Source organism: Paramisgurnus dabryanus, chromosome 2, assembly GCF_030506205.2.
Source record: "Paramisgurnus dabryanus chromosome 2, PD_genome_1.1, whole genome shotgun sequence".
Classification (NCBI taxonomy): domain Eukaryota; kingdom Metazoa; phylum Chordata; class Actinopteri; order Cypriniformes; family Cobitidae; genus Paramisgurnus; species Paramisgurnus dabryanus.
The window spans coordinates 41522676-41548402 of NC_133338.1; the positions used below are offsets into that span (position 1 = coordinate 41522676).

At 38.2% G+C, this 25727-nt stretch overlaps 5 protein-coding genes across 8 annotated transcripts; 2 read left to right on the forward strand and 3 right to left on the reverse strand.

Moving 5' to 3' along the window:
* Positions 1 to 186: 186 nt before the first annotated feature.
* Positions 187 to 5546, reverse strand: prc1b (protein regulator of cytokinesis 1b). Of its 4 annotated transcripts, none has more exons than XM_065289195.2 (14): positions 5343 to 5545; positions 4736 to 4868; positions 4531 to 4653; positions 4208 to 4441; positions 3947 to 4117; positions 3718 to 3867; positions 3418 to 3565; positions 3208 to 3344; positions 3030 to 3125; positions 2805 to 2951; positions 2442 to 2552; positions 2207 to 2302; positions 1901 to 2080; positions 188 to 666 (listed from the first exon to the last, which is right to left on the reverse strand). In XM_065289195.2, exons 1-14 carry the CDS (start codon positions 5351 to 5353, stop codon positions 595 to 597), a joined length of 1809 nt encoding a protein of 602 aa, XP_065145267.1. In that variant the 5' UTR covers positions 5354 to 5545; the 3' UTR covers positions 188 to 594. The 4 variants fall into 4 exon arrangements, with proteins under 4 accessions (XP_065145270.1, XP_065145269.1, XP_065145267.1 ...); XM_065289196.2 differs by having other exon boundaries at positions 189 to 666; positions 1901 to 2077; positions 5343 to 5542; XM_065289198.2 differs by lacking the exon at positions 2207 to 2302 and having other exon boundaries at positions 187 to 666; positions 1901 to 2077; positions 5343 to 5546.
* A 296-nt stretch (positions 5547 to 5842) lies between these two features.
* On the reverse strand, positions 5843 to 16912 carry vps33b (VPS33B late endosome and lysosome associated). Its single transcript, XM_065289191.2, has 24 exons — positions 16797 to 16912; positions 16426 to 16560; positions 16270 to 16350; positions 16097 to 16158; positions 15969 to 16018; positions 15469 to 15536; positions 15337 to 15382; positions 15165 to 15259; positions 14976 to 15080; positions 14789 to 14879; positions 14617 to 14694; positions 14418 to 14491; positions 14068 to 14154; positions 13885 to 13975; positions 13697 to 13771; positions 7913 to 7977; positions 7757 to 7811; positions 7621 to 7667; positions 7358 to 7490; positions 7175 to 7251; positions 6971 to 7072; positions 6777 to 6852; positions 6492 to 6596; positions 5843 to 6385 (listed from the first exon to the last, which is right to left on the reverse strand). The coding sequence occupies exons 1-24, from the start codon at positions 16890 to 16892 to the stop codon at positions 6306 to 6308; spliced, it is 1974 nt and encodes a 657-aa protein (XP_065145263.1). The 5' UTR covers positions 16893 to 16912; the 3' UTR covers positions 5843 to 6305.
* Positions 16901 to 18255, forward strand: hddc3 (HD domain containing 3). The gene is made up of 4 exons (XM_065289192.2): positions 16901 to 17149; positions 17243 to 17298; positions 17572 to 17812; positions 17918 to 18255. Exons 1-4 carry the CDS (start codon positions 17026 to 17028, stop codon positions 18046 to 18048), a joined length of 552 nt encoding a protein of 183 aa, XP_065145264.1. The 5' UTR covers positions 16901 to 17025; the 3' UTR covers positions 18049 to 18255.
* Positions 18256 to 18781: 526 nt separating this feature from the next.
* Positions 18782 to 21957, forward strand: mfap1 (microfibril associated protein 1). Its single transcript, XM_065289189.2, has 8 exons — positions 18782 to 19078; positions 19402 to 19618; positions 19709 to 19841; positions 19953 to 20140; positions 20268 to 20537; positions 20626 to 20785; positions 20879 to 20968; positions 21776 to 21957. The coding sequence occupies exons 1-8, from the start codon at positions 18997 to 18999 to the stop codon at positions 21953 to 21955; spliced, it is 1320 nt and encodes a 439-aa protein (XP_065145261.1). The 5' UTR covers positions 18782 to 18996; the 3' UTR covers positions 21956 to 21957.
* Positions 21958 to 22082: 125 nt separating this feature from the next.
* On the reverse strand, positions 22083 to 25460 carry hypk (huntingtin interacting protein K). The gene is made up of 4 exons (XM_065289190.2): positions 25257 to 25460; positions 22736 to 22791; positions 22589 to 22640; positions 22083 to 22492 (listed from the first exon to the last, which is right to left on the reverse strand). The coding sequence occupies exons 1-4, from the start codon at positions 25416 to 25418 to the stop codon at positions 22397 to 22399; spliced, it is 366 nt and encodes a 121-aa protein (XP_065145262.1). The 5' UTR covers positions 25419 to 25460; the 3' UTR covers positions 22083 to 22396.
* Between the last annotated feature and the right edge of the window lie 267 nt (positions 25461 to 25727).

Sequence of the window (25727 nt, forward strand, 5' to 3'; positions counted from 1 at the left end):
ATAAACCAAACCTTGCTGAAGGAAAGGGATAATTTCTTATAACCTTATTGCTACATTGCTGTTTTAAAACATCTGCATTACCAATGTAAAAATGTCCTTAAAATCAGTGTTGATTTCCACTACATTAAACTTTATTACAAGTAATACCACACTCTTTGATGTGTGTTAATTTTTAAGTAGTTTAATTAAAATGAAGACAGAACTCATGCATAGCTTTAAGCTTTACTTTTAATGTAGTGAATTGTTCATTACTAAAAAGAATGCAGTATTTTTACAATAAATTGTGCAAAACATTCAAAGTATAACATAACATATACTGTGATTTTGACCAAGTACAAAATAGTGAGAAACAACACTAGTAGTTAATTTGGACAGCTCAGCAATTTGTTAAATTAAAGAGATGCATAGAGCAGTGTTTAGCCTAGTGTTAAAGTGAACATACATGTTGAATCCCTCAGAAAAAAAATATTTAAAATATATTATACCTTCATTTACATATAAAATGCATAGCTATAGCTATAAAAGAACAAGAGCCCAAAACTCATCATTTACAAAATTCCCGTCTTATAGCAGTTTATCAAGTGTGCAGAAGAGTTACAGTTGAATAATGGTTGAGTTCAAAATTTCAGGCACATGTTTAGATTTAGATGACTTGGAGAGGTCTCGCTGTGAAAAGAAATAACAAATTAGATTTTTTGATTTACAGTAAATGTTTTTATAAATTGCTTAAAATCTTTTTTTTATGCCTATGATTAGTTTCATGTGGCAGAACAGAGACAGGGACAAGCATTAAGGCAATTCAATATTAGACTGATATGTAAATGGCAAATGTGACTTGGTTAGTATTAGGTGTAGATTAGGAGAAAACAAACAGTCATGTTATAAGAGAGGACAAGAGGATATAAAAAATCTAATCAGTCACTTTATATACCAGGGTTTGATTTTTGTAACTACTTTGTCAGCCAAAACCCCTAAGAGTATTATTTACTTGAAGAACCCTTTGCTATTTTATTTAAATATTTTAATAATTTAATAGTTTATATAGTTATTGTTATTATTAGCAGTTATCAAACCTTCAAATTATTGTTACATAAACATAATTGTTTCATAATTGTAAAATGTATTTAAAAAAGTACATATTGAATATATTGTAATGTTGTATAATGGATGGTCACATGACATTCAGAATAAACAAATAAAATATGTATTTTTGCTAGTTACTGTTATATTTAGATTTTTTTTACATTTTATAATTTAATTGTAATTAATTGCTTTTATCAACTCGTGAACCACCTGCAGTTCCTTTAGAAACCACAAGGGGTGCGCGAACACTGATTCACAAAAAGGATTGCGTTTATATTAGAGCTGGGCATAATAGAAGTAATTTTTTGCATAACATATGAGTTTGTGCTGTGTGTTATTATTATGTATATAATAAATAAATAAACGATATTTAAATAAAACATTTCTTAAATGTATATATATGTAGGTGTGTTTAAATATACATAATATTTACACACATCACAAACTCATATATTATGCAAAAATACTTTTATTTTGTGTGAGATTAATCTATGCCCAGCCCTAGTTTATATACATTTTATGGTGCATAAAAGGTTAAAAAAAAAAGAAAAAAAAATTGCCATTACAGTTTTACTCCATGTGTGTTTAACCATGCCGAATTGGGAAAATACGTTTGCTATTTTTTTTTAGAAATAGATTCACGCTTGACAAATTCCTTTAGAAACATTTTTTTGTTAGCATAGTATTATGTCAGTTTCACAAATGTTCAGCAGGCATTAACACAACAATTGCCTAGAAAAGACTTGAAACCTCTTGCTCTCTTTTAACTAGAGTGTGAGATACCAGTGGAGATTAAGAGGGGCAGACCGAAAATTACCTGAAACTCTGTATAGGTACTTGCAACGGAGTTAATGCTGAAGTTTCGTTGTGGACTTGCTGGGACCATCATCGCCCCACCCACACCAACAGTAAGATGACAAATATTCTCCTTATTGCGCTCTATCGTACCTTGATGCGGAGGTTTACCACGAGCTGGAGTTTTCACCGCATTGCCCTGCTTTGAATGTAGACACATTAGTGAAAAGGAAAGCCCGTACATTACCTTTGTTAATCAGTACAGGATTGAGTATGTTAGTTAATTAAAAGCTTAAGAACAATAGTTTGGTTAAAGCCATGCACTGACCTTTGGAGGGCGTAACATAGGAGAGTGACAGACAGTCCCACCACAAACAGATCGGATAGTGCTGTTAGAAGTGCCAGTACTTGACGTGGCATTGAACTGAGGAAAAGCCAAATAATTAATATCGCAACAGCCATGCATTTACTTAAAATATACAGCATATCAGTGTGAGAAATGAAAACAAGAATATAATAAAAAATATAAAAAGCAAGAAAAATAATACAATTTTGTCCTTTACCTTTCGAGCTTTGCAAGGTGTTGTGTTGCCCAGAAATCGTCGTTTAGTTGGTGTTCGCACCACAGTCCCATAGACCATGTCCTCTTCTGTCTGCTTGCTTTTCTTTTGTTGCTGAACAACATATGGTGCTTGTATTTTTAAAATGTTTTTTTTTCTTTTTTTAGTATATATATATATATATATATATATATATATATATATATATATATATATATATATATATATATATATATATATATATATATAAAAAAAAATTTAATGTGTCCAAAAAATGTAAATTTTATCCAAGATCCGCCTATTACAATTGTACGGGATAATACTAGTACAATACAACTTATATGGCAAGTTAAGCAAGTTACGAACCCTTTCCTGTTTTTCACGTTCCTTCTCCAATCGATAGGACTCCCACTGATCAGCAACAAACTCCATAAACTTTTGTCCATTCACCAGAAACTCTCTGTTCTGCTCCTGCTCCCACTGCTCAATTTCAGCCTTCAGCTTCTTCTCAAGCTAAATGAAATACTGGGTTACAAATCTTCAAGCTTTCCTAAAGAGTAACCTTTTAATATTGATAGATGTCATAATTACCTTGGGAAGGCTTTTGACCAGATCAGCCCGTTGTTTCTCCTCCTTCAGAAGGTGTCCTCCTCTGTTGGTAAATCTGGATGGATCTTTGGCCTTTTGCTAAAAATAAAACAACATCAAAAAGTTTTAGCTGTACTAATAATATATGTTTTTGCATGCCAGTGCCATTAGATTAACTTACTTCAAGCTCTATGAAAAGTCTCCAGTTCTCTTCCCATTGGTGAACACCTTCAAAAAGCTCCTTGTGATCCTCGTAGTGCTGTTTGAGGCGCACAATTTCTGCATCATGTAAGCTCAGAAGTTCTTCGCTGAAATCATCTGAGAAAAAATGAACATTTAAACTCTTACAGAAAAGTTACAGAAAGGAAAAGAAAGAAAAATAATAACTTACCATCATAATAGGGCACAAAAGCTTGCCGCTGGTCAGAGCTACAAAAGCACTTATCCCAGAACACTGCAATCTCATTTCGAATGGCCCCTGTAACATTCTGGATATTTTTAAGCTTCAGTTCCTCAAGACGTTCGACCTCAGCTTGTAACTGCCAGCGGAGGACACAATTAATTAATTTTCTGTATAAAAACCTTAACTAATGCAGTGTTATTATAGACAGTAGAACTAACTAAAAACATACAGAAATGAGTAAAGTGTGTTTGGTCTGTGACAGAACCAATAAGAAAAAAGATTACTAACTGCTTCCATGTTTCGTCTCTTCGAGCGGGTCATGTGTTCAGAAATGGCATCACGCTCTTCCTGTGAAGTCTGCAACCTTTCCCAGAGATTCTGGATTGTTTCTCGATAGGAGCCACAGACACGCTCGTTCTCAGCCTTCCTGCTCTCCAACTATATATATATTTCTAAATTTATTATGCATTTGTTTCATCTTAAGTTTGCAGTATTTCAAATTAAGTTTAAGTTGTACCTGATGCAGGAGGACTTTGAGCGAATCAATGTTTTCTTTAGACAAGCAAAAACTCTCTTCATCTTCACACACGACATCCTTTTCAAAACTAGTTTCAGGCAACTGATCCAGATCGTCCATGCAAAGTATGATCTTTTTCTTGAGTTTGACAAATTCTTCATGTCTCAGTTCCTTTTAAAAGATATAAAACTCTGCATCAAACACTGTGATTTGTATCAAACCTGGAGGAGAGGGTTTAAAACCAATTCCTAATATTATTACCTTCTCATCAGCGAGATGGGCGATGTGTTGACGAAATTTCCCCAGCTCTTCCAGAGATGGAACAGAACTGGAAGACAGGGCAAATGGTTGGGAACAGAGAATATCACAGAGATCCTGATCTTGCTCTGTTAAAGCTTTGAGCGTCTGAATTCTTTGATTTTTCTCTCGTAGCATAGCTTCAACATGTGTCCGGAGGTCTTTCTCCTGCTTAAGTATAGTGTCTCTTCTATCCTCCTAAAACATTACAAACCATAAGAAAAGTGTGTTATTAGCGTTTATTCTTTCTATAATGTCTAAAATTTGCATGCAGATTAAATACTTGCTTGAAACATGGGAAGCTGAAGCTCCAAGCACAATTTGCTCATCTCTTTGCGACATGTCTCGATACTTGTCATCAGACGACTCCGCAGACTCTCTTCCTCCGCGATCATCATATCCAGAAGACTCTAGAGCACAGAAGTTTTGTTAGTAAAATCACTGAAGCTTCTTCGACAGGATCCAGCAGATGATTCAAAGCATTACACTCACTTTGACATGATTCTTAACCACATTCGTTCGCTCTAATCGCTGCTCCTCTGGGATGCCAATCTCCTCCCAGATGTCCTTCAGATGGCAAAGGGCTTTATTTAGGCATGCCACAGATTCTGCAGCAATGACCTCACTAAAATCATAACCAGAACAGATAACTAAGTAAACTGACATACATGACAGGTAATGTATTGTGAGGTTAGGTTACATATTTGCAACCCATGCAGCTTTTTATTAACAAATATTAATGATATAAAAGTATATAGTCCTTAACAGCAATCTATGTATCATTTAAATTAACATTCATATAGTTAGCATATGAATGTAACTATAATGTTGCTGATATAACGTATATCTAGTTACGTTATAAGGAACCACCCATGCGAGTTAACTTAGATAAACACCTGCTGTCTGTCTAGTGCAAGTTGTATTCGTTTTAGTGAAATGTCATGAAATGATCGCGAAGATTAGCAGAAAATGTAAGTGGCAGTGATTTTCAAAACAAACTGCGAGTTAAAATAAATCCTGTTAAGCGACGTTACTGCCTCCGTACACACCCCGAAATAAAACACACATCAAACTACAACATATCGCCAAGAACACTCACCTCTTCCTCATCCTAGTATCCCAAGACAGACTATCCCTTTGTTAATTTATATTTTATATTAGAAAAATAGATTGTACAGTACACGTACTATGATCGTGCCACAACCGTTTCTGATTCAAAATATGCGTCAGACTCGCGCCGACCATTTGATTGGCTGTTTCGAGCGTCACTGCGCATGCGTGAGCATGTGTGTCAAACAGACACGGATTGTTCTCAGATGACCTCAAGGCTTTTTAAAATTGACCACTCCTGTTTTTCCGTGAATAATATGTAACTACAGCAAACACTTCTCAAAAAAGTAACTGTACATATTTTTTCATTGCATTGTTTGATATTACTTTGATATTTACTTTCTACATATTTACATGTGTGTATTATTTTATTCTAATATTAATATTTCTAATATTACCACTGCACTCTTCCCTTTAGCATTATGACGCAATTATTTGGTTCTTATTTTTTTATGTGTGTAGAAAAGAAAACACAGCCAGCAATTGTTATTGAATGCTGTATTGTTGTGCATTTGAAAAACAAAATTAAGAAAACTGTACCTGAAATGTATACATAAATACAATTTTTATAACTTTATTAACATACTGCCTGGACCATTCCCATTTGTACTCCATTGCAATGGAAAGTCTTTACATGAGATAAAATATGCACTTAACCAGTAAATGTTTTTTAATCGTTCTCCATCAGTTATTACAGTGCATGCCATATTCTGAACAAAGGGCATAAAACATTTTTAAAAAGTGCAAGTTTGTATCTCATGTTTGCCACTTCTGCATTCATACATGACACCTGCAGAAAAATTTAAGACTGAGCAAACACCCCTTGCTGTCATCATATAAGACATATTATTTGTTCTTAGGTCATAAATATGACCAGGACAATTAGGACATATTCAGACCTCCCTGCTCTGTCCTGGGGTTTGTTTGTAACAGGTGGAATGTTGTTTAAGACTCAAGCGTGATTATCCAATAATGCTTCCAGAAGTCGGGCACTGTTTGTGATGGCTGTAGTCAACACTACGAATCTGCAACCTTTCAAAAGAATATCGAATAATAGATTAGAGTAAAGCATACACTTGATTGTACTTATATATAAAGTAGCTTTAAACCACAGAAAACAGATCTGAGAATATTTCACCTCTTTCTTTGCCAAGAAAGCGGAGAGCAGAGATCTCTGAGTAGGTGCAGCCTCCAAGGAACATCACTAGAATGATCCTTTGTGCATCTGCACTATGACCACCAGCTAAAACAAATAACGAGTTGGAAAAATAAGGGCTTAATGATAATACAAAGGTTTTCTAACTTGAATCAGAACACAAGACAATTGGCTAAAATGTATTTGCAAATTATATTACAAAGTTTTACATACCTTACTGAAATTGTATTTTTATATATAAGAAAAAGAATAATGTCTTATACAAACCTGAACCAGCAAATTCCTGTCCATTCAGCATCCGCGTGACCTCCTCTAGACCTGTCCAACCATCTCTCTCCAACACCTGAAAAGAACACACAGGCCAAGGGGAAAACACTGTAAAAAGACCTTAAGCAGGAAGAAGAAAATATTAAGGTCAATGCATTCAAAACCCTTTTGGAAAACTAGTATGTGGATTTAACCTGTTCAATCAGTTTACAGCTCAGAGGAATGTAAGCACCACTGAAGATATATGCCATATCTCGTGGAACCCGAAGGTCATACTCCTCCCCAGACTTTGGTACCTGTACATTACATAGTAGCAGTTTAGATGACATTGATATCAATATTATAAAGTCTTTGTTTTGGTAGTTTGTTTTCCATTAATAAAATAAATATTAGCTAACCAGAGCCAGTTTTCTACTCAGAGCTCGAAAATTGCTCTTTTTATTAGCCAATGAGGAAAAGGCATCTGTCAGCTTTCCTGAAAGAAAACATATTTGTTGAACGCAAGCTTTTAATGCATCCAGTATCCACCCTAAACCTGTATGCACATTGAGATAAATGAAGGAGAGAGAGTTAGTTCTCACCCACAGTCTTGTCATTGACAAGTTTTCCCACTTTACTCTCCATGGCTGTCAATGTTTCTCCAGACTGCTGTTCTACCAGCAGACCCAGCTGCCTTAGGTTAGCAAATGTCAGTAGGTGATGTATACCATAACTCTGAAAAAGAGGCAACAAACCACTTAAAATATGATCTCAAAACAGGAAGAGTCATTTTCTGACGATTCACTTAAGCAAGTCGTTATAAAATAGGATTATGGTTTGATTAAACATTTCAAGTGATATATACCTGAAGGAACTGAGCTTTAAGAGATCGATAGTCCTTGGACAGAAGTCCTAACAGAGAGATAAATATAATATTTTACAAAATTGCTAGAAACAGCTAACAACATGATTAATGTTAATTGTATACCAATCAGACTCACCATTTTCTGTGAGAGATAACAGGCAAAGAAGTCTGAGGCTGTCAATCAATGACACCTGATGGACAGTCATCATTCATTCAGTCAAGTACCATTTATTAATTATCATAACATTTTATGGCAGTGCCACATTCACAGAAATATTGTTTATTTTCATACCTGTCGATTGATATGTTCTGCAATGTAGGCGATACATTCCCGAATCTCAAAACCTTCAAGCAATGCTAAACAAGAAAATTAGACAAATAATTACTGTGTTGTAGAATTGATTTACAATTTGTATAGCAGACCTCATATCCATTTAGACATCGTAAGTTATGAATATAACTATGGATCTGTGAGACCGAAGGATGACCGTCACTACGGTCCAATAGGATGATAACCTTCGTTCCGCCTTCTCTCGAGACCTTATGTAAACAAAGTCATGCCCATGACCCCGGAAGCGGAACGTCACGCGCTATAAAAGGCGCATTAAACTTCCGGCTCGTTCTCTTACCTTGAACGCCCAGTATTCCGAGCGACAGGGATAGTGACGGTCATCCTTCGGTCTCACAGATCCATAGTTATATTCATAACTTACGATCTGTTTCGACCTCACTCTGACCGTCACTACGGTCCAATAGGATGACTCATGTCAACAGGGTCGCGAGGAACTACAGACTCCGAATTATTCAAACCTCGCTGGGCAACAGACATCAAACTGCAGTGCTGACAGGCGTATTGGCAGTTACGTCAACTCTGTAAAATTTTGCAAATGTACATGGTGTAGACCATGATGCTGCAGCACAAATCTCCCCCACCGGAACTCCTTTAAGTGCAGCCCATGAGGTAGCTACACTTCTGGTTGAGTGGGCTCGTGTTCCCATAGGGACTGGTAACCCCTTTCCCTTATAAGCCTGGGAAATAACCTTAACCAACCAATGTGACAAACGTTGCTTAGAAAGTGGCAACCCCAATCTAGCCTTTCCATAGCAAACAAAAAGTTGAGAATGAGACTTCCTCAGGGTCTGAGTAAATTTTACATAAGAGCGCAATGCCCTTACTGGACACAGGGTGAGCAAATTCTGCTGATCTGCCTGTGAAGGGGGTTGAAATTGAACTACCTCCAGAACCTGATTCCTGAACTGAGGATTAAGTACTTTAGGTAAAAAGGCCGGGTTGGGCCAGAGCGTCACCCCTGAGCCATCCGGCCGCCAGCGTAAACAGTCATCATTAATAGATAGCGCACACAATTCTCCTACCCTTTTAGCGGAGCATATAGCCAAAAGAAAAGCGGTCTTGAGAGACAAAGCTTCTAAATCTGTATCAGTCATAGGCTCGTATGGGGGCCTAGTGAGAGAGTCTAGTACAAAAGGCAAATCCCAATTGGGTACCCGCAAAGAGCGGTTTGGACATAAGCGACGAGCTCCCTTCAGGAACTGACCTACCAAGGGATGTCGGCCTATTGGTTGGCCATCCACTCCCCCATGAGATGCTGAAATAGATGAAGCATAAACCCTGATTGTACTGGCTGCTTTGCCTTGATCCAGTTGAGCCTGTAGGAATCTAAGGACAAGTGGCACAGAGCAAGTTACTGGGTCAACATTTATGCCTACACACCATTCAGAAAAAATTCTCCACCTTATGGAGTAATTAGCCCGAGTAGATGGAGCTCTGGCATTATTCAGTGTCTCGCGTACCGTTTCATCTAGTGGTTGAGTGATGGACTCTGCAGAGGCCATACCCATAATTGTAGTGCCATCGGGTTTGGATGCCAAATCTGCCCGTCTATTTGGGATAGGAGATCCGCCCGTGATGGGAGTTGCCACGGGGAACCCTGAATCAGCTGAACTAGGTCTGGGAACCATGGTCTTCCCGGCCACCGTGGAGCAACTAGTAAAACTGTGCAATGACTCTCCCTGATCCTCTGGAGGACTTGGCAAATCAGAGGAAAGGGGGGAAAAGCATATAATAAGCCTGTCGGCCACTCTTGTGATAGTGCATCCAGGCCTAAACTGCCCTCTTGTACCGTGAGGGAGTACCATCCCTGGCAATGGGTTGTCTCCCTGGAGGCAAAGAGATCTATGTGAGCTGTCCCATATCGGGTCCAAATTTGGGCTATTACCTCCGTGTTCAACCGCCACTCTCCTGGGAGAGGCCCTGTTCTGGACAGAATGTCGGCTGCTCTGTTTGTCACACCCGGGATGTGTATTGCCCTCAGTGAGGACAGCTGCGGCCATGACCATGTCAGTAGGTTCGTTGCTACCTGGAGACAACGTAGTGACCTTGTCCCTCCTTGGTGATTTATGTGGTAAACTACTGAGGTGCTGTCCGTTCTCACTAGCACATGCTTGTAGCGTAGAAATGGTAACAGACCCTGAAGAGCGAGGTGAACAGCTCTCAGTTCGAGCACATTTATGTGTTCTGATGACCAAGGGTGATCCCATTTGCCCCTTACTGACCTGCCTTCCCAAACAGCTCCCCAACCTGTCAGTGATGCATCTGTTGTCACCACTGATCTTCTGTGAGGAAGATTGCCCAGTGGGGTTCCCCTGCAGAGAAAGTCCTTGTCCCTCCAATGAAGTAAGGCCCGCATGCAGGCCTTTGTCACCCGCAGCCTCCTTCTTCTGTCCTTCTTTGGATGAAGATGAAAAGAATTCAACCATCTCTGTATCAGGCGTGTCCTTAGTAGGCCTAAGGGAATCACCACTGATGCTGCCGCCAACAGTCCTACAAGCTTCTGAACTCTGTGAGCGGTTACAAGCTTCCCTTTCTGGAAGTGACGTAACGCTTTCTGTAGGCTGTCTATTCTCTGGGGAGTGAGACATGCTTTCATTGTTATGGAGTTGAAATATAGCCCTAGGAATTTCACCTGCTGCTGAGGCTGGAGACTGCTCTTTTCCCAGTTCACTGTGAACCCCAGGAACTGAATGTGAGCTAGTACCTCCTCTGTGTTCCTGATCCCCTGCTCTCGAGAAGGAGCACAAATTAACCAATCGTCCAGATATGGCAGGATTTTGATACCGCGCAGCTGAAGGGGGGCTAGGGCAGCTGAGATCACCCGAGTAAAGACTCTTGGTGCCAAAGACAGGCCGAATGGTAGAACCTGGAACTGAAAAGCCTGGTTTTGAAAAGCAAAGCGGAGAAAAGGCCTGTGCTCTGGACAAATTGGAATATGGAAATATGCGTCCTTTAAATCCAGAGATGTGAACCATTCTCCTGCACCTATGGACTGCATTACCATCTTTGTATGAATCATCTTGAATGGAAGAATTTTTAAGTACTGGTTGAGGTGCCTGAGATCCAGAATGGGGCGATGACCCCCGTCTTTTTTTGGAATTATGAAATAGGTGGAATAAAACCCAGTCTGTTGTGCGTTGAAGGGCACTTTTGCGATTGCTCCTTTTTGCAAAAGAGCTTGTACCTCTTCCCTCAATACGGGCTCCCATAGTGGGTCCTTGACAGTGGTCATTCTGACCCTTGAAAATGGGGGGGCGCCGTCGAAACTGTAGCCGATACCCGTGAGTTATTGTGGATAAAACCCACTGGTCTGAGACCACTCTCTCCCAACTGGCCCGTGAAAGTTGAGAAGAACAGTCGACGGTCGGCCCCTGACCCCTATGCAGGTCCACCATTACGTCCTGCACCCCTTCGTGAACCTCTCTGATGAGCTCCCCCGCGGGACTGAAATCTCCTCTGGGGATACGGGGCAGGATTTTGTCTTTGGCCATGAAAGCTCTGCCCCGGAACACTAACAGGATTGTCACTTGTGTGTCTAGACCAAGCAGGTTGCTGCGGCCTTTGTGTTTCTCTTGACCTCGGTCTGAAGACTGGAGCTGGTTTACGACAAGCTCGCTGGACCGCTTCTCTTGTTGTGATGGAGCGCTCAGCCCTATCCAGCACCTCCTGGGAATCTGAATTAAAAACGTGACCAGGAATTACTGGCAAATTCATTAGTTCGCTTCTTATGGTCTCTGGCAAAGAAGTTTGTGCCAGCCATACCTGCCTACGACATAAAACAGCCGAAGACATCGCCTCCCCCACATCTCGTGTCAATTGTGAGTGAGCCGCCAGAGCAGAATCAACAAGGTTCCTAGAATCCTGGTCTTCTGCACTTACTGTTTTCCGTAAGGCTGCCAAGAGGATAGCCAAAGCATTGCCTGTACGAGCTGCACGTGCAGTGGCATTAAAGGATCGTGAGATCAGACGGTCAGTTTTCGCACACTCCTTTTTGGGACAGCGAGGGTTAGCAGATGTATAGGCTGGTCCCAAAGTTGTCCAGGATGCTATTTCCTGTTCTACTGGTGGCATGTCCCCCAGTCCCGTTTCTTTTGGGTAACTGGCATTGGCCAAACGTCTGCAGCCTGCATTAAATTGGGGCTTTTGAGATGGTTTCTTCCATGCTGTCCTCAACATTGAGGTATAATCATCTGCTACTGGAATGCAAGATGGAAAATTAGTCTGAGGTATGCCTTCCCAGATACCCCCGACAGGAGATGGGTCAGGCACAGAAGGCTGCAAACAAAGAATTTTTGCTGCACTTATTACTCTAGCAACAAGAGTATTTGCTGGAAAATCGTCTCTTCCCGTTGATTCGCCATCCACTTCGGCAGAATCTGAATGGGGTCCTTCTCCTTGGCTCTCTCCTTCTGCCTGCTGTGCATCATCAACCAGTGAGTAGGGAGCCAGAAGAGATAATACATCAGCCTCCTCTGCATCAGTTTCAGGATTACCCTGCTGTGCAGGTGGAGGAACGTATTCCTGACCAGGAGGTAGTGATGGTGAAGCTGAGTGACGAGCTTCAATTCGGTCCATCCTCTGCACTAAACTCTGAATAGCAGCCAGGATCTCCAGTTGAGTGTCTTTGTTTCCACTCTCTGCTGGTGGAGCAGGAGTTGGGCGTTTAGCCATATCCACCACTTTCTCATGTCTTGATTTATGCGGTTCATGGCGATCATGTGAGTGCTTATGAGGACGCTTACGACTATGCCTGTCTGATGAGCGTTCCCTCTCCTTACTGTGCTCAGGTACAGAACTGCCTGCTCCCTTAGCACGGTGAATTCGTTCCTCTCTGGGTAGGTCACAAGCCGCACTGCAGGGATTATCCACATCCTCTCTTAAATGTGCCATCCCCAGGCATGAAGGGCATTCCCTATGCCCATCTCGAGGGTCCATTGCTGATTGGCAATGTCGGCAGCCATGAGAGGCCATGATAAGCTCACACCAGGTAAGGCCACACACAATCCCACTGACTGCGAACAGCAGCAAAGGTTGTATCTAGCCCACGAAAGTAAAAAAAAAAGGCCTGTACGCGAACGTACTTAAGAGGCCCTTATTATACCCCAACAACTGCGAACAGTGATATAGGGCTCAAAAGGGAAATAATACTCACCAACTTTTAATGCAGTATATATACTACTTTAAGGATGTATACTCTGAGAAAAAAACAGAAATAATCCATGATATTGAAGGGCTAATATGTTATAAAGTAGCCTCAGCATATCTGAATAATACAATGCAACTATCTCAACTCAAACACCTATAGCAGAAATTGAGTGTTTGTATTAAAAATATTGCATGGCTAGTATGTAAAACTAGCCTCAAATACCAAATAATAAACATCACAATTCAAGTACAAACAGCATGAATTAAGTGATTGGTACAGATAATGCAAATATACAAATAGACATCACAATTCACAGGGGCACAAGGCACCTGCACCACTTGGGTGATGAATTGAATGATGAAATATTAATTCGTTTCCTACCTGTACCAGGTCTCTAAGGCGAGAAAGGTAAAGAGAACGAGCCGGAAGTTTAATGCGCCTTTTATAGCGCGTGACGTTCCGCTTCCGGGGTCATGGGCATGACTTTGTTTACATAAGGTCTCGAGAGAAGGCGGAACGAAGGTTATCATCCTATTGGACCGTAGTGACGGTCAGAGTGAGGTCGAAACAGATCTTACAATGTTCAGTCTTTAACAATTCCTGGAAATCTTGCTTCGTCTTCTTCTTCATCATTGATTCACTGGCACCAATATCTATGAGAACAGCACGTCAAAATTCTAACATAGATCTAAATCATTACCATTAAATATTATTAGTTTTATAATGAGGTCAGTGAAATGAATGTTTAACAGATACAAAAACTTACGAAGACTAAGAAGACGATGTTCCTGTTTCAGTCCTTTCAGTTCATCTGCAACAAATGTCTTCATCTGCTGGATGTCCATCCCACGCCGTTTCTGTTAACAATTCACACAAAAACATTTTATTTTCCATACGCTAAAATGTATTCAGATGTTCTCATTATTACGCTTTTAATGTTAACACTTACATCATATGCTGTTTGAAGATTTTTGGCTTTTTGACTTAGATATCCAAACACGTTGGAGAAATGCTCATTCCTTATTTCATTGAATACCTAATGAAGTAAAAACAGGGTCATATTTAATAGATAATAGCTACCTCATGTGCCATTTTCTGCCCCAAACCTACACACGGTTGAGCCAAAGTTATGCCATTTACACAACCAGTGCAATACTTTCAAGGTGCCACAGAGCCGATGTGTTTAAACTTTAGGCCATTCATGCAATGCAAATCCAATGCAAATAACATTTTAGTAAGCATTTTAACATTAAACAAAATTAAACAAATTAGCTTTAACGAAGAATAAGTCATTCTTACTTTATCTTGAGAGTTTAGCATCACTTTGATGCTCTTGTCAGAGGAAGTGACATCAGGGCCAAATTCAACACTGCCTAGTTGAGGAATTTAATAAAATACATGAGAAAATATAAACTTCAATAGAAATAGTTTCAATAGAAAGGAGTTCTACACATATTTGCTTGGTGTGTCATTTATGAAGAAGAAACTGCTTACTTACTACATTTAATTCTAAAAATATCATCGACCAGTCCCTCATAAACAACTTGAGAACAGAGAGGAGTAACAAAGTCCACATCTAAAACAGAAAATCACAGTTTTAGACCATTTTATGGAGAGTAAAGAGTAATATCCTAACAGCATGAGATGTATTTTTATCCCAAAAAACTGACCTCTATCAATAAGAAAGACTTTTGCAAATTCAGGTTGCTTTATTCTCTGGTCTCCATCCTCCATTTGCTCCCTCCAGGATTCATACACCATCTAAAAAAAATAAAATGTGGCAAGAAAGACATCAAATGTCACCAAAATCTATTCATCTATAATAGGGTAAAGAAGAATATTGTCCCAAAACCTCACCTTGGCACATCTACCAATCCCATAAACCTTTGAAAAGGACCCATACATAGTCTGTAAAAGATATAGTGCACTTCCTCCCGTGGTCACCCAGCGCTGGTCTCCCTCCTGTAAAATCGCAATTATAAATTAACGATAGTTTTAATATTTCTAAACATCTTTGCATTACTATATCATCTTATTCAGCATTACCAGAAAATTATCTCTGAAGAATTCAGGCAACTCTAAGCTCAAGATGTCATCATCCAGAGGAAGAATGTAGAAATTCCACTCATCAGTTGTAATATCTATGAAAAAACATCAACATCATAGTTAATGTCTGCTTTATAATGGACAAAGTCTGAAAGCCACACATGTAACTTACCTCCATAAACGCCCTGCTCCTCCAAAATGGTATCACATGCATAAAACTAAAAAAAGAATAACATTAAATTCAAGTTGAAACACAACAAATGCTATTGTACATAGTTTAATATCATTTCAGAACACTAGTTACCTTTTGTGGTGTAAATATGATCTTATATCTTCTGAATCTTCCAGCTGCCTTGTCTGAATTAACTAAATCTGTAAACATAGACAAACTATCAATCTATTCATTCGCCTGCTTTGTTTGCATAGATCAGAAGAGGTCTTCAACATTTTTCAAACCAAGGACCCTTAATGGAAAGAGAGGAGGAGCATGTACCATAATACATGTGTCAAATTAGGACTGGATTAACATACTTTGTTATAATGGTTACCTTCAAAGATATTAAAATGATCATTTTTGGTCTACAAAACCACATACTTTTCTGTTTTCTGAATAGATCTTAAACCTTCATTTTTATCAAGTTTTCATTAGTATTATTACCCTATTAAATCAATTATTTGATGCCTAATTTAATTTTTACCAAAAAAAATATTTTTGGAGGACCCCTGATAATCCCACCACATACCACAAAGGGTTCCCCATTAAAGTCCCGTGGGAAACTATCAATAACAACAAACAACACAAACCTGAAATCCACTTCACAGTTTTTATTCGAGGACGTATTAGAAAACACAGTCTAAAAAAAGAAGAGGTAACATTTAGAAAGGAGAAGTATGCAAAAAACATAATTTATTTTTAAAATTGGCCCACTCACTGATCTGAAGTGCTGACAACTTGCTTGAGCTCAACTTTATAAAGTTTGTCAACCTCATGTTGCTACAAGTTAAAACCAAATAGTCCAATGAGAAAAGGTGCCGTGACCAATCAACATATTAACTCAGGTGTCCCAGAAACTGTCTTCAGTACATTTTATAAATGAAATCCTACCTTTAGGATTGTGACATTTGCTATTCGATCAAGAGGGCTCATCAGATCTGCATCAATAAATAAATCCTTCCTCCCTGGCAGCTGTAAAGGCAAACACACATTTAACCTTAAAACATAATGGTCATTGAAGAAACAGTGGGTGTTTAAACACCTTACCTGTTCCAGCAGGAAGATGAGCTGATCTCTGGCCACTCTCTTAAGCAGAGAGAAATCAGGCAGTTCAGGAGCATCTCTCCTCCTCTCTGTCTGTGCCATATGGAGAGCTACCACAATATCCACAACTGGATAAACCTATAAGACATGACTGTAAATGTAAATGTGTTTAAGCGGAATATACAGAATGATCCATTATCACTGTGCCTGAATGTCTTCCATCAGCAGACCCCTTTGACATCTACTGTTTTTATAAAACCCAAGTGATCGGAATGTCCTAAATGATCCATAACAACTGTGTAAGTCCTACTAATATAATAACCCATATTAATCTAAATGGGAAGCATATTAAAGTCGGTGAACTAATATCGTACCTCGTCCCCCTTTTCCGGAAGTGGTTTTGCGATCCAAATCGCGTGTTTCCATACGGACACATCAGAACCGCGGACATAAAATCTGCTTCCTTCCATTCTGGAACTTACATAAACAATATTTTTGAAGCGAACGTGATTTCTTCTGTATACGAAAGTGGGATAATTCGAGTTATATATTCACAATAAAGTAAACCAATTAGTGACAGTTGTTTAAACTAAGCACGTTTTAATGTCTGTAATCATGAGTTCGCCGACCTCAGTGCTACTAGAAACTATTAACTTTGCAGCAGAGAAACATCGAAACCAGCGCCGTAAAGACCCAGATGCCACACCTTACATCAATCATCCCATAGGTACTATACTAGAGCAATAAACTACAAGTATACTAAGAAAAATAGTAATGTCACGGTCATGTTACTTTACAATACATTTTCTCATTTTCACAGGTGTTGCAAGGATTTTAAGTAATGAAGGAGGAATCACAGATATCGAAGTTTTACAAGTGAGCTACAAATAGGCTATTCAAAATAAATCATCAGAGTTTACTGTAACTGCCCTAAGTAAGGTGGTTTAACGGTGATCATCGTTTAACTGTGGTATTTACTTGTAGCAAAACACACATTTATTATTGTCTTACTATAGTTTAAGTCCATAATATTTCAAGTAAAACTATGGTAATATAAATGGTAATTAACCCCAAATCAAACACCATACACTTTTACTGTCATAAAAACATGGTTACTTTTCCTAAGAAATTTTTTTTCTGGTAATACAGGCAGCTTTGCTTCATGATACAGTAGAGGACACTGACACAACTATTGATGAGCTGGAATCTGTCTTTGGACAAACAGTGGCGAGAATCGTCCAGGAAGTGACAGATGACAAGACCCTGTCAAAAGAGGAGAGAAAACGTCTACAAGTGGAGCATGCGCCACATCGAAGCCATCAGGCCAAGCTGGTTAAACTAGCTGACAAGTTGTACAATTTACGGGACCTTAATCGTTGCACCCCCACAGGTGAGATATTGTTGTTTTGAGAGATTTGTACATTTAATTTGTCTTTTTTATGCCTTTTTTTTACTGTCATTGTACTGTAAAAATTGTTTTTTTCTGTCTTTACAGGTTGGACACAACAGAGGGTTCAAGAATATTTTGTATGGGCATCTCAAGTAATAAAGGGGCTTCGTGGCACCAATGCTGAACTTGAGGAGAAACTGCAGAAGCTCTTTTTGGAGAGAGGAGTGGAAATATAAGCTGGTTGAAATGAGGGTTCTCATATGGTGTACCTTATCATTATATAGATTTTTTATGATGAGAATTGTTTTACATTAAAAATAAATAAAAACCGGGCATGGTATTGAATTATGAAATAAAATGTATGTTTTGTGAAAGCTGATAAATGTTGTTGTGTATGATTTTTTTCTTATAATAATTCCTAAACGGCTTTCCCTTAAAAACACTCATAATGTAAGCATAGATTAAAGGGATAGTTCACCCAAAAATGAAAAATCTGTCATCATTTACTCACTGTTGTGTTGTTACAAACCTGTATACAATTCTTTGTTTTGATGAACACGGAGGAAGATATTTTGAGGAATGTTTGTAACTAAATGGTTCATGAGCCCCATTCACTTCCATAGTATTCCTTTTTCCTATATGGAAGTTAATGGGGCTCATGATCGGTTTGGTTACAAACATTCCTCAAAATATCTTCCTTCATGTTCATCAAAAAAAAAAAAAAAAAAAAATATATATATATATATATATATATATATATATATATATATATATATATATACAGGTTTGTTATAACATTAGAGTAAGAAAATGATGACAGAATATTCATTTTTGGGTATACTATCCCTTTAATATAATTGTTACAACCAGGGCCAGTGTGTTTTTAAGTATTTAAGGTAAATAAAATATATATATATAGAACTTAAAGACTAAAATACATCGTTTGATTAACGGAATTAATCAGAAAAACCAATACCCAAAATCAATAAAAATGCTTGAACAGACAAAAAGGAAATGGGAACTATTAAATCGGGGGAGTGTTTCCAGGGGACACTTTGAACGCACGGTATCACGTAGACGTAATATTGCCGAACGTCCATGTTCGTTTATAAAACACTGTAAACAGAATTTATTTGTGAAAAGGCTTTTTATTTTGTAGGAGTACCCGTGTGAGCGGTCTAAAAATGTCAGGAGCAAACGCTTTAAACTCCAAGCAGCCGCCGATTCAGTCGACGGCGGGAGCTGTGCCGATTCGAAATGATAAAGGTATTTGTTGCATCCGTTAGCTTTGATTATTAGCATGTATTGACAACATATTTGACAAACATATTGAATCTCAATAAACCACTTATATAACACGTGCAGTTTTTGTTAAAATACTTGATTATGCTTACTTTTGACCTAATATTTTCCTATATGTTGTTTGTAGTGGTAGTATTTGCAACGTGATAATAATATACAGTATTTTGCAGCCATTTCTACCCAACCTCACATAGTGCTTACAGTCATGTAAAGGGACAGTTTGTATGAGATAACATTAAGCAATAGCAAATAATAATTGTTTAACATAAATGTTTGTAATTTTAAAGGTGAAATTTCTATGGAGAAGGTAAAAGTGAAGCGATATGTGTCGGGAAAGCGTCCAGACTATGCCCCTATGGAGTCCTCGGATGAAGAAGAAGAGGATTTCCAGTTTGTTAAGAAAGGTAAAGAGGCTGAACCCGAGATGGAAGTGGAAGAAGATGAAACGTCAGATCCTCGTCTTCGACGTCTCATGAATCGAGTGTCAGAAGATGCTGAGGAAAGGTATAGCTAATCCACCTACATAACACTTTCTGAGTTATGCTGCCCTATATTTGTTTTTGTACAATGAATCAGTATTTGTTTCTCCCATAGACTTGCAAGACACAGGCAAATAGCAGAGCCAGAGCTGATTGCTCAAAGCAGCGAGGACTCCGATGAAGGAACCTGGCACCCTGAACGAGAGGAGAGCAGTGAAGATGAAGAAGAGGAGGAAGTTGATGATGAAGTAGGTCCCATTTAACATTTGGGAATTTAGGCAACAAAATATTTTGGAAACGTATTGAATTGATAAATGTATTTATAAAATTAGCTAACAAAAACATGGTCCTCTGCATAGGAAGTTGAAAGGAGGCGAGCCATGATGCGACAGCGTGCACAAGAAAGAAAAAATGAGGAAATGGAGATCATGGACGTGGAGGAGGAGGGAAAATCTGGAGAGGAGTCTGAATCGGAGTCAGAGTACGAGGAGTACACAGACAGCGAGGATGAAACAGAGCCTCGGTTAAAACCTGTGTTCATCCGCAAGTGAGTTTCTTCGTCAACAGTGAATATCTTATGTAGTAATGCACACCTTTTTTCACCATCTTTTTTTGTATTCGTTACCATGTAATAAATTTGTGACTTAATCTGTATCGTTAATGTGGCTAATTAGGAAGGACCGAGTGACAGTTGCAGAACGAGAAGCTGAAGAGCAGAAGCAGAAAGAACTAGAAGCAGAGGCCAAAAAACAAGCCGAAGAGAGACGACGGTACACGCTGAAAATTGTAGAGGAGGAAGCCAAGAAAGAGTTTGAGGAGAACAAACGTACGCTTGCTGCACTTGATGCTCTAGACACTGATGGAGAAAATGAGGAGGAAGAGTATGAGGCCTGGAAAGTAAGAGAACTTAAGCGCATTAAGAGAGACAGAGAAGCCAGAGAAACGTGAGTACTTTGGATTGGGAATTGTTATATTACTCATCACATTAGTATAGAAATGCAGTTAATGATGTTTTCTGACATTAACTTGCAGAATGGAGAAAGAGAAGGCTGAAATCGAGAGATTTCACAATCTTACAGAGGAGGAACGCAGAGCAGAACTGCGCAACAATGGAAAAGTTGTCACCAACAAAGCATCGAAGGGCAAATATAAGTTTCTGCAGAAGTACTATCACAGAGGAGCTTTCTTCTTGGTGCGCAATGAGACACACTCACTTTTAGACATCATCATCATCGTCATCATCATATCCAGCTTATTTATTTTTTATGTCTGATCTTTTCTGCAGGATCAAGAACAGGATGTCTTCAAGAGAGACTTTAGTGCGCCAACCCTCGAGGATCACTTCAACAAAACAATCTTGCCCAAAGTCATGCAGGTCAGTAATGAAAGTGTGCATTGTATTGTTTTTAAAGGATTAGTCCATTTTCTTAAAAAATTCAGATAATTTACTCACCACCATGTCATCCAAAATGTTGATATCTTTATTTGTTCAATCGAGAAGAAATTTCTTAATTGTAATGGAGAAACACTTTAATATATCCTCTAGTGCAGTGGTTCCCAAACATTTAATTTTGCAGCCCAGTCAAATGGGTATAATCTTTTCTGGGATTTTTCAAAAGGGAAATATACAAATAATTTATGATATATCATTGCTAGTCATTAACTGGACTAAACTGTTTTTATGTACTGTAATTCATCAACTGCATAGCGATTTTGTGCAGTTTAAAAAAACCCTGCTCTAGTGATTGTAATTGACCAGTTTAATCCAATAGTTATTACCATTTGGCAGATCCTAAAATCAAGCACTCTATCATTTAAAGGGACACTTCACCCATTTGCATTAAGCTTTGTATAGTTAGAACCCCAGTCATGTTTTTGAATGGTCGTGCATCATTTCCGCTGAGACAGGAGAAATACAGATTTCGGTGTTGCACTTCCTTCTTTCAATGATGTAAAAATCATCATTTTGCATCATTGAAAGCAGGAAGTCCAATATCTTTGTTGAGGGGGTGAGACTACAAACACCCCTTTTCTCAAATAGGCACCAAATTTGAAATTTAGGTTACATTTCGACTACAAATATGATCCACTTTTAATAAAGATTAATGTTTCCATGGGTGAAATGCTCCTTTAAGTAATCATGCATACATACAATTAAACTAATCATTTAATTTGTTTTTAGGTCAAAAACTTTGGACGTTCCGGGCGTACAAAATACACACATTTGGTGGATCAGGACACCACTTCATTCGATTCTGCTTGGGCTCAGGAGAGCGCTCAAAACAGCAAGTTCTTCAAACAGAAGGCAGCAGGTGTAAGAGATGTGTTTGATCGTCCAACAGTGAATAAAAGGAAGACATGAACCCTTTATATGCTTGGGATCCAAGAGCAAATTTAGCTCGAACTTGGGACAGTTTTTAAATTTTTCCTCCTACAGTACCTTTGCTTGACCTTTTCTTTGGGCTGTTGTTGGAAAAACCTCAATAACAAAGACAACAAACCTTTATTGCATTTGAATCGTGTACATGGTTCACTTTGTGTACAGAGTCTAATGTTTAGTTCCACTTTTTGTAAAGAAAAAACTTTTGTTTTATGGTAATAAATTAAATTACTATGACGAAAATGTGTCTCTTTTAAATGTATCAGCAACAAAATAAGCGTTTGATAAATTCAGGTAGGTGCACAAGTTGTACTGTTAAAAAGTTCTTTTATTACAGATATAGTGTGAAAGCAAAAAAAAATGGTCATGACAGTAAGGAAAACAGTTCGATGTGCCAATACTTCTCAAATCAACCAAATTCTGTTAGTTGGTCAGTGCTACCAATGCTTCAACTACATTGCCCATGTGTTCCCTTAGACTGCGCTCTGCCAGTGCTCTGGATATCTCCATCTCTCCCATCTGTTGAAGACATTTGCATGTATATTTACTTCAACATTTATACAATATGAATTTGGGAAGCTAAGGTGAAAACAACTGCAAAAAAATTCTACGTACAATGAGCTCCACATCTTCTTTCTTTATTGTAACTTTTGCTAATTCTTTTTCTCTGTAGATGTGAAAAAAGCAAATTTGTCATGGTTATTTCTTAACAGTTAAATACTGAAGCACTGAACAGAATGATTAAGTAACAACATTTCTCACCTTTCCTGTTTTGCTTTCTGCTCTCTAGATCTTCTGTCTCCGATCACGGACATGGCCTTTAAATACAGAGACATACATATATCTCAATCAAATGATCAATTAAGGGGGACATTTAATCAGACTTTTTAATGTCAAATAAATCTTTGGTGTCCAAGAGTATGCATGTAAAGTTTTAGCTCAAAATACTACACAGATAAATTATCTGTGTAGTATTTTGAGCTAAAACTTTACATGCATACTCTTGGACACCAAAGATTTATTATTATCATAATTTATTATAACATGTTAAAATTGCCACTTTGTAGGTATGAGCAAAAATGTGCCGTTTTGGGTGTGTGCTCTTAAATCCAAATGAGCTGGGGCCTCATTTATAAAACTTTGCGTAGGATTTGCGTCAGAAGTGGCGTACGGATAAAACATAGGACGAGCGTACGCACAGAAATAATCGGATTTATAAAACCGTGCGCACGCACATCCTACGCATTTTTCCCTTAATAAATCACAATCAATTCTAAATGTAGCGCAGCTTTTGCGGCTTCATGACACGCCCATAGTTGTCCATAAATAGTCCGTGAAACGCCCACAATTTAATATGCATTGATTGCGAAATCATGGCAAACACAGAGAGGAAATCAAAAAAACGTAACTTCACTCAATGTGAAGTAGAAGTTATCGTTGGCGAGGTGGAAAAGAGGAGAAAAATGTTGTTTGGAGGGCACAGTGTGGGCATTACTAATGCCAAAAAAGGCACTTGAGTGGCAAACGGTGGCAGACTCCGTAAATGCTGTAGCCTCACAACCTCGGACCGTGGCCGAAATAAAGAAATGGTCGGACATCAAAGTCGAGGCACAAAAACGTCTAGCACTCCATCGCCAGAGTGTGTCTGCCACGGGTTGGGGAAAGGGGACATTGTTTAGCGCAAATGTAATTTCTTGTTGCTTTCTGAATGGTTTAGACATACGCCATGCATTGTTTTATCAAAAATAAAACACAGTAAAGGCATATGCATGAATACCATAATTCCGTAGATTATGAAGATATGGTTTACTATGAAAACAACTTTCCCCAGTGGACAATTAATACATCTATCTATTTATTTATCTATCTATCTATATATCTCCTTAATTATCTATCTATCTGTCTATGTAATTGCATCTATATCTGCTCCGCCAGATGGACACATTGACGAGAATATCAGTTTTGTACATTATTTCGTTCTGTGAACTATATTCTTTATGAGGATGAATTGCACAACATGCCAATATTATTGCAGAACATATTTCACTTTTCTTTTAGCAAATATATATGTGTTCATTTGAATTTCTGTTGTAATTTTCGATATCTTTATTTTTTTGTTTCACTGCTGATCGATCAAACGGGTGTTCGTGTAAGGCTGTTAATTGTAAGACTTTTGCTTTGTGAAGTCTTCATGTTATTTATGAGAGGCACTGTTGTCACTTTCACGTGTTTCTTCCATCTGCCGACTGTGTCGCCATTTCTCATTTCACCCGTTTTTGTGCGTACGCCTGGGTCAGAGCTTGCGTGACGGACAGCACATTTTCCCGTCAAGTTTGCTTTTTATAAATAACAACTATTGCGTAGAGAGTGGCGTACGACTTCTTTTGTGCGTACGCAACGTTTATAAATGAGGCCCCTGATCTCTGCACTAAATCACAGTGCCGTGGTTGGATAGTGCAGATTAAGGGGTGGTATTATCCCCTTCTGACATCACAAGGGGAGACAAATTTCTATTACCTATTTTTCACATGCTTGCAAACAATGGTTTACCAAAACTTTCACATTTTCTAGGTTGATAGAAGCACTGGAGAACCAATTATAGCACTTAAAGATGGAAAAGTCAGATTTTTATGATATGTCCCCTTTAAAGGTATTGTTTATCCAAAAATTAAAATTTAGTTATAATTTACTCATCCTCGAGTTGTTCCAAACCTGTAGACATTTCTTAGTTCTGCTGAGCACGAAGAAATATGTTTGTAATCAAGCAGGAGCACCATTGACTTACATAGTAGGAAAACAAAATACTATAAGTCAACTGTTTGGTTACAAACATCGCCCAAAAATATATCTACTTTTGTTTTCAGCAGAACAAATAAATTTATAAAGGTTTGGCACAATTTGAAGGTGAGTAAATGATGACAGAACTTACATTTTTGGGCGAACATCTCTTTAAGAGATTAGTACCTATTCACACTTCAAAATGTCTATTATGTTGCTACAGCTGCTTTATGCAATATTAAGAATAAATACACAAAAAGATGGTGAAATCCAATGAATGGTTTATGTTTTATAGTCGACTGACTCTTAAGATCTCAATTTTTAGTTAACTAGCGCAAGTTAACTGCTGAAATGTCACATAACTGTCTTAAATTAATATGATATAATATTAAAATGATATTATATTAAATTGTTACAGAAGCAATTTACTGTCAGTCTGTCTCATAAATGCACATGGTTATCAGCTAACCAACCTAGCCTCGTTAGCTTCTGATACTTAACTTACCGTTTCCAGATCCGAGCTGGATATTTCCTTCTCCTCAGCATAGTCGGTAACTTTTTCCAAATCAGCAGCACCGCTGTCGTGTTTTCGGGGCTTCTCTACTGGTTTTCCCGTGCAGTTTTCATCAGCCTCCAAGTCCAAATCTACATCTCCCTCAGCCGCCATGTTCGCTTCTTCGAGCACCCGGAACTCAAAAGACTGATGAAAACACCCGGACTGAGATTAATGTAACGCACATTAGTGATCACATGTGTTTGGGAAGAAAATAACCCAGGGATGTGGAAATAATGTATATCTGTTGATAGAATATTTTAGAAATTAATAAAGTCATCCAAACTTTAATAGATGTATGTTTATCCATATTTTAGTAGCATTAAAGTTGCTAATTTTTTATTTTATTATTATTATTATTTCATTTTTACAGGGGTTATTTTCATGTGATGACTCCTTATAAATAAATGTATAATGTTATAT